Source organism: Elephas maximus, chromosome 13, assembly GCF_024166365.1.
Source record: "Elephas maximus indicus isolate mEleMax1 chromosome 13, mEleMax1 primary haplotype, whole genome shotgun sequence".
Classification (NCBI taxonomy): domain Eukaryota; kingdom Metazoa; phylum Chordata; class Mammalia; order Proboscidea; family Elephantidae; genus Elephas; species Elephas maximus.
Window position 1 is genome coordinate 55,295,498 of NC_064831.1, and position 12,606 is coordinate 55,308,103.

At 37.7% G+C, this 12,606-nt stretch overlaps 1 protein-coding gene across 2 annotated transcripts in view; it reads right to left on the reverse strand.

Annotated features, from left to right (window-relative positions):
• Nucleotides 1-3,432: 3,432 nt before the first annotated feature.
• CLPX (caseinolytic mitochondrial matrix peptidase chaperone subunit X) overlaps nucleotides 3,433-12,606 on the reverse strand; it is a 44,685-nt gene continuing 35,511 nt past the window's right edge. For both annotated transcript variants that reach the window (XM_049905505.1, XM_049905504.1), the window contains 4 exons: nucleotides 10,959-11,258; nucleotides 9,910-10,002; nucleotides 7,801-7,907; nucleotides 3,433-6,952 (listed from right to left, as the gene is read on the reverse strand). In XM_049905505.1, coding sequence (XP_049761462.1) covers nucleotides 6,862-6,952; nucleotides 7,801-7,907; nucleotides 9,910-10,002; nucleotides 10,959-11,258 — 591 coding nt within the window. In that variant the 3' untranslated portion in view covers nucleotides 3,433-6,861. The remainder of the gene's footprint in view (nucleotides 6,953-7,800; nucleotides 7,908-9,909; nucleotides 10,003-10,958; nucleotides 11,259-12,606) is intronic.

Sequence of the window (12,606 nt, forward strand, 5' to 3'; positions counted from 1 at the left end):
AGAAAGGTCAACAGTTTTAACCCAGTCACTCCGTTGGAGGAAGATGTGGCAGTCTGCTTCTGTAAAGATTTACAGCCTTGAAAACCCTATGGGGTACTTCTACGCTATCCTATAGTTTCGGTATCAGTCGGAATCAACTAGACAGCAGTGGGTTTGGTTTTGGAATGGCTAATATTGAACACCTTTTCATATGCTTATTTGCAATTTGTATATTTTAATTGAAATGTCTGTTCATGTCTTTTGCACATTTTCTATTTTTTTTCCTACTGTTTAGAGGGTTCTTTATATATTGTAGATACTAGTCCTTTGATCCATGGTTTACAGATATTCTGTCCTAGTCTGTAGCTTGTCTTTCATCCTCTTAATAGGCTTTTTTGCAGAGCAAGTTCTCAATTTTGATGAAGTCCAGTTTATCGGTTTTTCCTTTTATGGATTATGCTTTCGCTGTCAGGTCTAAGGGCTCTTTGCCTAGCCCTTGATTGTTAAATTTTCTCCTGTGGTTTTTCTAAAACTTTTGTAGGTTTAAAGTCTGTGATGCATTTTGAGTTAATTTTTGCACAAGGTATGAGAGACTTAGGTCAAGGCATAACCAAAAACCCGTTGCCATTGAGTCAATTCTGACTCCTAGTGACCCTGTAGGACAGAGCAGAACTGCCACAGGGTTTCCAAGGCTGTAAATCTTTATGGAGCTCACTGCCACATCTTTTTCCAGAGAAGCTGCCGGTGTGTTCAAACCACCGACCTTTCTGTTAGCAGCAGAGCACTTTAACCACTGCACCACCAGGGCATGGGAAGTGCTTAATAAATGTTTGATGGCAAAATGAAACAGGGCATGTCCATCATCCAGTTACCTTGCTGAAAGAGTAACAGTACTTTGAAATTTAAAGATCTAATCATGTGATGCTGGCACAATTGGAGATCCATAGACCAAAAAAAACCAAAACCCTCAAGTCTCAAATGTTAGACAATGATAAATAAACAAAATGATAATATACTCATATAGTGCTTGCTCTATGTCACTCTGTTATATACTCACTTAATATAACAACTCTATCAGGTAGCCACTGGGGAAATGCAAATCAAAACCACAAGGAGATAAGACACCACTTCACACCCACTAGGATGACTATTATTTAAAAAATTTGAAAATAAGTGTTGGTGAGGTTATGCAGAAACTGGAACCCTCCTGCACTGATGGTGAGCACGTAAAACGGTGCAACTGCTGGAGAAAACAGTTTGGGAGTTCCTCAGAAAGTTAAACATAGAGTTACCATAAGGGTCAGCCATTCCACTCCTAGATAAATATCCGAAAGAACTGAAAGCAGGGATTCAAACAGATACTTGTACACCAGTGGCCACTGCAGCATTATTTCCAATAGCCAAAAGGTGGAAACAACCCAAGCGCCCAGCAACAGATGGTTAAACAAAATGTGGTATAGATGTACAATGGAAGGAGCCCTCGTGGCATAATGGTTAAGGGCTTGGCTAGTCGGGGGTTCAAACCCACCAGTGGCTCTACAGGAGAAAAGACCCGGAGATTTTACAGCCTAGGAAACCCTATGGGGCAGTTCTACTATAGACTTGCTGTGAGTCGAAATCGACTCAACGGCACACGTGTACAATGGAATATTATCCTGCCATATAAAGCAATGAAAGTTTTAATACATGCTATGACATGAGTGAACTTTTAAACCATTATGCTAAATGAAATCAGTCAGTCGCAAAGGACAAATACCGTATGATCCCATTTATGAGAAATACCTAGAAAAGGCAAATGCAGAGACAGAAAGATTAGTGGTTACCATGGGCTGGGAGGAGGGAACAGGGAGTTATTGCTCAATAGGTAGTTTGGGGATGATAAAGTTTTAATGGTGATGGTTGCACATTGCAACTGTGATTAATGCCACTGGATTTTACCTGTGAAAGTACTTAAAAATGGCCAATCTTGTTTGTGTATATTTTTGCTAAAATTAAAAAAAATGTATGGAGCACCAAATATGAATGACTATGGTAGGTGCCAGTTATACAGTTAACAAAACAGTGTGGTCTTCACCGTAGCAGAAGTTATGGGGTAGCTCAAGGACAGGAAATAGTAGACAGTGTTTAGATGCTGCTGGGCAAGATTGAGAAGGAGGGAGCCCGGTAACGCAGTGGAGTAACAACTGAACCAAAGGCCTTGAGAAATGAGGGGATGATGGGATCCAGAGAATGAGTCCTAGTAAGAGGGATCCTTGAGCAGTGACAGGAAAGCAAGTGCTGAAGTAGATTTATAGATTTAATGGTGGGAAAATGAGTTCCATCTGATGGTTTCTCAGTGAAAAATGATGCAAGGTCTTCAGCTGGATGGGGAGAGTATGGTTATTTCAGAGCAGAAACAGAAGGTCATGTTGTTCTTTTTAGGTGCCGTCGAGTTGGTTCCAACTCATAGCGACCCTATGCACAACAGAACGAAACACTGCCCGTTCCTGCACCATCCTCAAAATCGTTGTTATGCTTGAGCTCATTGTTGCAGCCACTGTGTCAATCCACCTCGTTGAGGGTCTTCCTCTTTTCCGCTGACCCTGTACTCTGCCAAGCATGATGTCCTTCTCCAGGGACTCATCCCTCCTGACAACATGTCCAAAGTATGTCAGACGCAGTCTCGCCATCCTTGCTTCTAAAGAGCATTCTGGCTGCACTTCTTCCAAGGCAGACTTGTTTGTTCTTTTGGCAGTCCATGGTATATTCAATATTCTTCACCAACACCACAATTCAAAGGCGTCAACCCTTCTTTGGTCTTCCTTATACATTGTCCAGCTTTCACATGCATATGATGTGATTGAAAATACCGTGGCTTGGGTCAGGTGAACCTTTGTCTTCAGGGTGACATCTTTGCTCTTCAACACTTTGAAGAGGTCCTTTGTAGCAGATTTACCCAATGCAATGCGTCTTTTGATTTCTTGACTGCTGCTTCCGTGGCTGTTGATTGTGGGTCCAAGTAAAATGAAATCCTCGACAACTTCAATCTTTTCTCCATTTATTATGATGTTGCTCATAGGTCCAGTTGTGAGGATTTTCGTTTTCTTTATGGTGAGGTGCAATCCATACTGAAGGCTGTGGTCTTTGATCTTCATTAGTAAGTGCTTTAAGTCCTCTTCACTTTCAGCAAGCAAGGTTGTGTCATCTGTATAACGCAGGTTGTTAATGAGTCTTTCTCCAATCCTGATGCCCCATTCTTCTTCATAAAGTCCAGCTTCTCCTATTATTTGTTCAGCATACAGATTAAATAGGTATGGTGAAAGAATACAACCCTGACGCACACCCTTCCTGACTTTAAACCAATCAGTGGCCCCTTCTTCTGTCCAAACAACTGCCTCTTGATCTATGTAGAGGTTCCTCATGAGCACAATTAAGTGTTCTGGAATTCCCATTCTTCGCGATGCTACCCGAAGCTTGTTATGATCCACACAGTCAAATGCCTTTGCATAGTCAATAAAACACAGGTAAACACCCTTCTGGTATTCTCTGCTTTCAGCCAGGATCCATCTGACATGAGCAATGCTATCCCTGGTTCCACATCCTCTTCTGAAACCGGCCTGAATTTCTGGCAGTTCCCTGTCGATATACTGCTGCAGCCGTTTTTGAATGATCTTCAGCAAAATTTTGCTTGCGTGTGATATTAATGATATTGTTCTATAATTTCCACATTCGGTTGGATCACCTTTCTTGGGAATAGGCATAAATATGGATCTTTTCCACTCAGCTGGCCAGGAAACTGTCTTCCGTATTTCTTGGCATAGACGAGTAAGCACCTCCAGCGATGCATCTGTTTGTTGAAACATCTCAATTGATATTCCATCACTTCCTGGAGCCTTGTTTTTCGCCAGTGCCTTCAGAGCAGTTTGGAATTCTTCCTTCAGTACCATCGATTCCTGATCATATGCCACCTGTTGAAATGGTTGAATATCGACTAATTCTTTTTGGTATAATGATCAACTTCTTCATTGCAAATACCTTCTTTCACCAGCATAAATGGCAACTATACACATGGACCTCACCACATGGAACACACAGAAATCAAATTGACTACATCTGTGGAAAGAGATGATGGAAAAGCTCAATACCATCAGTCAGAACAAGGCCAGGGGCCGACCATGCAACTGACCATCAATTGCTTATATGCAAGTTCAAGCTGAAACTGAAGAAAATCAGAGCAAGTCCACGAGAGCCAAAATATGACCTTGAATATATCCCACCTGATTTTAGAGACCATCTGAAGAACACATTTGATGCATTGAACACTAGTGACCGAAAACCAAACGAGTTGTGGAATGACATCAAGGACGTCATCCGTGAAGAAAGCAAGAGGTCACTGAAAAGACAGGAAAGAAAGAAAAGACCAAGATGGATGTCAGAGGAGACTCTGAAACTTGCTCTTGAGCGTCAAGCAGCTAAAGCAAAAGGAAGAATTGATGAAGTAAAAGAACTGAAGATTTCAAAGGGCCTCTCGAGAAGACAAAGTATAATAACATGTGCAAAGAGCTGGAGATGGAAAACCAAGAGGGAAGAACACGCTCTGCATTTCTCGAGCTGAAAGAACTGAAGAAAAAATTCAGGCCTCGAGTTGCATTAGTGAAGGATTCCATGGGGAAAATACTAAATGACGCAGGAAGCATCCAAAGAAGATGGAAGGAATACACAGAGTCATTATACCAAAAAGAATTAGTCGATATTCAACCATTTCAAGAGGTGGCATATGATCAAGAAGGTCATAGTTGTGCCTATTTCTCCACTCCTAAACCTCTCTGGTTGTTGTTTCACACTTCTGAGCTTTGGACTTATCATTATTCTTGTCTGGCAAATTCCTACTTATTCTTCCAGGCCCATCTGGGACACCTCCTCTGTGCCACCACATCTGATACATACCTCATCTTCAATATCATAATGCATTGAAGTTTGTGTTTGCCTCCCCTACTAGATTAGTAAAGTTCTTGAAAAGTTTGGTCTGTGTCCCTAGTGTTGGGTTCTGTGTGCAACACTTAGGGATTTTAAATATTTAGTGAAGTTTTAATAATACTTTTTGTTTGTGGAGTCTACAAACTAGGAGAATAAAAGATGGACATGAAAGTGCCAAGGATTAACCAAACCCTAGAAGAAAGCAGGTCATATGAAATCTGTGCCCTTTGGAAAACTGCACTGCTGGCAGAGGGCTCCTGCACTCCGCATTACAGACACACCACCACATGGGCTTTCATGTAGTCCTTGTTTTATTCAAATGCCAAAACATATGTTTCTAGATACAAATTGTAGTTATATTCAGTTGTTTTTGATTTAAAAACATCAATTATGCTTTGTTAACAACTTCCAAAACCAAACATGAGTTGTTTTGACTAAAATGTCTCCCAGTCCATTTCTGGAAGATTACCCTTAATATATTTAGAAGCTATTCCAGTTTTCACTCTACAAAAAGGAAAATGATGGTGCTGTAAGAAAAAGATAATGAGCAAAGTTATAATCTGAAGACTTCTTGAAAGGAACTTTAACCATTACTAGGGAGACTAAGACGGATACTTGTTTCTGTTTCATATGATAGTAACCAGGCTTGCATACTCTGCAAAAGTGCATTTCTGGTCTTAGCCCAGCCATAAACAGATATCTCACATCTTTTTTATTATCACATAGAAAGCCCAACTCTTCGTCAACAAGATCAGAATCTGCTAATAGCTTAAGGTTCTTTTCCTAAGAAAAAGGGGTAAGGAAAACTCAAGAGTCTATAAACCAAAATATGAAAACAAATATTTCAATATACTCTGATTTAAACAATTTCAAATGAGGTTGAACTGAATGAGTAATATAGAAACATATCAACATTATAGAAGGAAAAAAAAAATTTAAAGGTACCCAAGTATTTTAATATTTATGGAATCAAATGATACTTTTTTTTTTAAGTCCCTAAATTACCTCCCACTTTTTAGTTTTGCTTTATAATGAAGGTCAATAAATTATATTTTAGTGTAAAGACATTTACTTCTGTTGACAGTAAAACACAGATTGTCTTTCTTGTTCTATGAAGCCAAAAATTTAGACAAATACCAGGAAAATAAAACAAAAAACCAGATACACACTAGCTCAAGTACTTTAGGTAATACACAATATTAGGATATTTCATTTAGTTCAGCACATGGCTGTTACTTTGACTGATACTGTATGCTATTTATAAAATTAGATGTATACTTTTTTTTCTGAAGATTTAAGCCAAACTTCAGTTCCATCTGCTCACTAAATCAGACAAGTCAGCAAGAAGCTTTTTTTATAGTACTAATTGGGAAGTTAGTGTCATGCACTAGCAGATAAGACTAAGAATTTAACATAAATTATCAAAATATGTTCTTCAGGGTTCTTTTTTGTGAAATTTTCACTACGTGGAATCTACCTGTTCCAATTTTTAAAATGAATAAAATTCTTGTATTTTCAGGTCACAAATGTTGGTAGAAAAAGGTTAAAGAATGGTACCTCAATCTTCAATTTTAAATAATTTATTTTCCCATTTGTAGAGTAACATTATTGTAAAATCCATAGTTCCTGCAACAACTGCACTGCTTAAATGAACTAAGAATTTTGTTAAAGCGTATTTTTAAAAAAATGAACCAAAATAATGTACATTTTATCTCTGAACATTGTATCATTAAAGTCCACATAATGTCCTTGTGTATAAATCAATGTGATGTTACAATATAATACATGATCTGATTCTTATCCTAAAGGCTTCTGACCATGTATGCTATCCAAGACAGACCCAAATCCTTTAATGTCAGACTGTAGAAACAGTTATGATCCTAAACAAAAGGAGAAGCTTTATATACATGACAGGAGTCTGACAGTTTAGCTGTTTGCAGCATCTGCTTGGCGAGGCCATCCTTCCTCTTCAACTCCAGAGTCATACTCCTCTTCAGAGGATTCTTTCGTTGGAGCCCTACAATCAAAAGCCATCAGTTTTGTTTTTTTTTTTAAAATAAAAGTTGATAGAAAAAAAATTATATAAGACCAAAGGGTTAACACTATTTTAAAGTATTGATGAGAAAGTTGGGGGGCAGGGACATTTAAGTAAATGGAAATGAAACAACTAGAAAAGAAATAGGGAGAATGTTGACACAACGTGAAGAATGTAACCAATGTTACATTATGACTAGAATCTGTGGAATGGGAGTGGGTTTTGCTGTATATATTTTCATTAAAATTAAAAAAAAAAATTAAGGATAAACAAGATTTCTAGACTTTAAATAGTAAGTTAATCCACCTAGCTAGAAAACCCATAAAGTAGGAAATACTAAGAGCACTTTTAACAGGATTGCTTAGTGGCGAAATATGGAAAACATGTAGACCACACAGCCAAGGGTTGTGAGTAATTTCCTCCACATTTCCCGCAATAGATTTATTATTGAAATAAACAGATGAAGCTTCAGTTGTGAAGGTTTAAAAAATACACTTACTCAGGAAATGAAGTAGAATCTGTTATTTCCACCAAATTGCCTGACATTTAGCATATGTCTGTGGGAGAACCTGACTTCTGACCAAGTCCAACTGGATGCAAATCAGTCAAAGTGAAGATTCAGACCATAACTCCTTTTTAAAGTTATGTATGAATGACATTAAAGATTATGTCTCTTGGAAGTAAAGTTGTTCAGTGAAAAATTTATGAGATTATTGCTTCCCTTACAAATATAAAGGTTTGTATGGAATTTTCATAACAGACCAATAAACTATAGCAATAAGGAGCTGATCTTAAATTTCAGATTGTTCTGGCTTGACAGTACACTTTACCGGATGTATGCTGGTTCCTTTTTTCCTTCTACTACTTCTTTGTCAACCTCCACACATACAATGTCAGAATTTGGGACTTCAAACATTGGTTCTAGTAACAGCTTTTCCTAAAGAGATAAAAAGTGACAAATTACATGGAAAACTGGAGTTACACAGAAAATACTCGTATTATAAAAAAAAAAAAAAAATTTAGGCCACCAATTAAACTCATTCACTCACTAGTAGTGAGTCCCTATTATGCACCAGGAACTGAATGTTGAAAAAGTCAATGTGAAAGGTTTCATATTCTTCATATTAAAACAGCTTCTAACTAAATCCAGAGAGAAGTCATTCTGTAAGGGAAAGCTATACTTGCCTGCAGTTCTGCCTAGTTTGGTCGACATGCACACACAAAAAGGCTATACTTTCAGATTCAGAATGTTCCTCAGAAGCATTACCTAGCTTATCCTATGACAGAGGAGGTCAACTGGTAATCCTTACTTTGAAAACTGTTTACTCCTAAATCAAGCTCAATTCCCAACCTTCAAATGAGCTTTTACCTCAAGTGCTGCAGTAGATCTAAAGTTGCTTACTAAAGAAAAGTAGTTTAAAGAAAAAAGCAGTTTTGCCTACAGGTAGTGGCTGGGTTACATTCTACCTAGAGGAAAATACTGGTTGAGTACCTCAAATTTCCGAAAAATGTCAACTGTATCTATCACCTTCTCTTCTAGTTTGCATGCTTATAAATGTATCCTTTATCAGTGACACCAGAAGTCCAGACCTTCAGAGAGTATCATCTCAAGCTGACTGTGATAGATGTGCAGTTCCAATCAAAAGTCCTACTTAGCAGGTCTTTTGATTGGAACTACACAAAGTGTTACTCAGCAATGAAATCCTTAAACGGGCTAGGAGCATGTGCCTGCTTTGGGAGCAGGTGGGCAAACAATAACCAACCCACTGTACAGCCAAACCTAGGGGCTAAGGAAGAGAACTCTGAGAGTAGGTAGTGGCAGGAATATAGGCTGGGGTCTCCAGGATCGTTAATAAAATTAAAAAATAGTGAATTTATACCATGCTGAAGAATTTAGGGGTAAAGTATCATGGTATTTGCAACTTACTTTCAAGTAAAACAAACAGAATGGGGATTTCAAAGGGCCTGAGAAGGGGCTCTGCAGCTTAGTTAAAAGGCCCATGTATAATTTCCTAAAATTCATTTTCCTATAATCCGGATTTCATCTATTTCATTATTTGTATTATGTGTGTGTCCTTTAGTGAGAAACACTTTGAAGTTCCTTTTTAGAAAGAAGCAAAAATATATAATTACTATGACAAAAAATAAGCAGCAATATGATAAATGGAGAAAAGACTGAAGTTGTCAAGGATTTCATTTTACTTGGATTCACAATCAACACCCACGGAAATGGCAGTCAAGAAATGAAACGACATTTGGTAAATCTGCAAAAGACTTCTCTCAATTGTTAAAAAAAAAAGCAAAGATGTCACTTTGAGGACTGAGGTGCGCCTAACCCAAGCCATGGTATTTTCAATCACCTCATATGCATGAGAAAGCTAGACAATGAATAAGGAAGACCGAAGAAGAATTGGGGCCTTTGAACTATGGTGTTGGTAAAGGATACTGAATACACCATGCATTGCCAGAAGAACAAATAAATCTGTCTTGGAAGATGTACAGCCAGAATGCTCTTTAGAAGCGAGAATGGTGAGACTTTGTCTCATGTACTTTGGACGTGTTACCAATCAGTCCCTGAAGAAGGACGTAATGCTTGATAAAGTAGAGGGTCAGTGAAAAAGAGGAAGACCCTCAAAAAGATAGACTGATACAGTAGCTGTAACAACAGGTTCAGACACAGCAACGATTGTGAGGATGGCGCAGGACTGGGCAGTGTTTTATTCTGTTATACATGGGGTTGCTATGAGCTGGAACTGACTTGACGGCACCTAACAACAGCAACAACATTATCCAAAAAAATATAATCCACAAAAAAACCTTAGGTCAGTTTTCTGGTTATATAAAAAACAAACAAACAAAAAAAACCCCCACAGAAGCTTAATAGTCTCAGAATTCAGGCCAGGAAATAATCGAGTTTTTGTATAATAAAGCCAACTTACCATTATGGACCGAAGGCCTCTTGCACCAGTTTTTCGTTCTAGTGCCAATCTGGCTATAGCTTTCAAAGCATCCTCAGTAACATTCAATTCACACTACAAATACATCCAAAAGATATGAGAACTTAAGATAATCCTTGATGATGTTTTCCTAATAGAATCATATAGTATTTGGCTTAATATTAATACTACCTACCACCATTACTCAGAAACCCTGGTGGCATAGTGGTTAAGTGCTACGGCTGCTAACCAAAGAGTCGGCAGTTCGAATCCGCGAGGCGCTCCCTGGAAACTCTATGGGGCAGTTCTACTCTGTCCTATAGGGTCGCTATGAGTCGGAATCAACTCGACAGCACTGCGTTTGGTTTTGTTTGGACCACCATTACTAGTCCTACAATCACAGAATTTTAGAACTAAAACGGACCGATGTCCTGAATTTACAGATAAAAAAATAAGTAACTTATTCACTGAGAGTGTTAAGTAAACTGATTCACTGATACTCAGAAACACAGGTTGGGTCAGAACCTATGTCTTGACTGACCCTACCTCCATTAAGACTAAAGGATTACTTAGACTTTTTTACTTCACTCCTAGAAAACGTTCATTGGGTCCCTATAAACTACATTTTACAGAGGGTTACTAACCCTCTCATCCTAAAAAGTACATGTAAAACTTCAGCCAAGTCTAAGTTACCACAATGTAGATGTGAGTACCAATAAAACTTTAGACAAATGTATACAAAAGCACACACAGTATGTCACAACCTAAGCATCTAGGACAATCTTGTGTGTCTGGCTTGGAGGGGCTAGGAGTAGTCTTCTGGCATCATTTTGCTCTCGTTCTATATATATATCTTTGGGTTTTATGCTACAATGACCATTTTAATTAGGCAGAAATAAAGCCAACTCCTAAATGTCTGATGGCTATATTTAGTGAGGAGTAAGCTGGTATTCCAGATGAACAAGGTTGCTTTTTAAATTTATTAGGCTAAGTTATGCAAAATTCCAACAGCAAGAAAAACACAAATGAAGTATGAAAAATGAAAACCTCACCTTATCCATGCTGAATAAGGCCTGGTACTGAGGAATAACAGCATTACGTGGCTCAGTTAGTATCTGCACAAGGGTTTTCTCATCTAGGCTATGCAAAGGAACTACCACAGGTAACCGTCCCACAAACTCAGGAATCATGCCAAACTCAATGAGATCTCTGGCTTCCACATGACGTAATAATCGATCTTTCTCTTCAATGTCTTGATGGGTATTTGATTCCCCACTTCGATTGGCAAGATCTGCAGCAGCTGCAGCCCTTCTGCCTTTTCCCAGATTAGATGGTGTTCCGAATCCAAGATACTGTCAAAGAAATGGTTCGTGTTATGATGAAACTGCAGGTAGGTTTTCAATCGAGGTATAAAATGCAGATAATATACAAATAAAATTAAAATATGATCAATTTTGTACTAAAGCATATTTTACAAAGATGCAGTTCTAGACGCTGTGCAATGAGGTTAGGAAATTTTTTTTTGGTTTTAAGTAACTTTAAAGATTTTTCCCCCCAAAATTGTGAAAATTTCACACAGAGCAGGTTAAATGAGTCAAACAGGAAAATCCTAATTAGTATTAATGAACTACATTAACTCCTAGCTGAAGAAATAGACTAGAAAAGTTATCTCCAAGTGTTTAATCAGACAAAGAACAACAACAATTAGCAATTCAAAAGGCAATGAATCCTAGTTTAGAAGCAGAACATGCTCTAATTAGGCAGAGGAGTCTTTTCATAAGAAAAGGAAAAAGTGCTTAAAGGACAAAAGACAAAACATTTAGTTCATAAACTGAACAAATGGGACTGGCTTAATCATGAAGGATAAAGGAGAAGAGGCTTTATTTCTGTTTTTATTTTTCTCTACTAGTTTGATTTATTAAACAACAAATGGATCTGTATCCTACTACTTACACTGCAGAATAAGGGCATATCAGCACATGCTGTGAAAGATGCATGCAATCCTAAAGTCTTTTCATTTAAATATTACCAAAATACTAAAATCCTGGTTACGCATGCATTTCTGTAAGCTTGGAAGTAAGATAAATTTCTAAAACCGAATACGTGGCTCATTAGTCAAGATATAACATTAGAAAAGAATATTTTTATAAAAGGTCATTCTTTATCTCAAATTGTTACAAAAGTATCACATGGGTTTTCTACCTAAATGAGAATACTGAAAATACATGCTAGAACTGAAATCTGTTAATTATAGAATAAGTGGGCCACTAAGAAAAATATCTTGACTGATGAGTACAACAAAACATATATGCAGTAATTTCTAACCAGAAATTGAATTCCTCTCAACTTATATTATTACTATAAATAACAATTATTGTCAATCTCATTTATCTGCCAGGCACTGTACTAAGTACTTTACATGCATATCTCATGTGACCTTTGCAACAACCTTGTGAAACAGGCTCTATTATCACTCACATTTTACAAAAGATAAAAACTGGCTTAGAGAGGTTAAGCATCTTGACAAAGGTCTTGGTGCTGTGAGTGGCAAGGCCAGGCTTCATAATCAGGTCTGTCTGCCTCCAGAACTGAGAACCTAACTGTTATATAATAGCCAACTCTCAAAGAATAAATCCTAGTAAAAGCAGATAAAGTAAAAACCATAAAGGGAAGTCCCTTAAACTCAGATTATAATGTCGC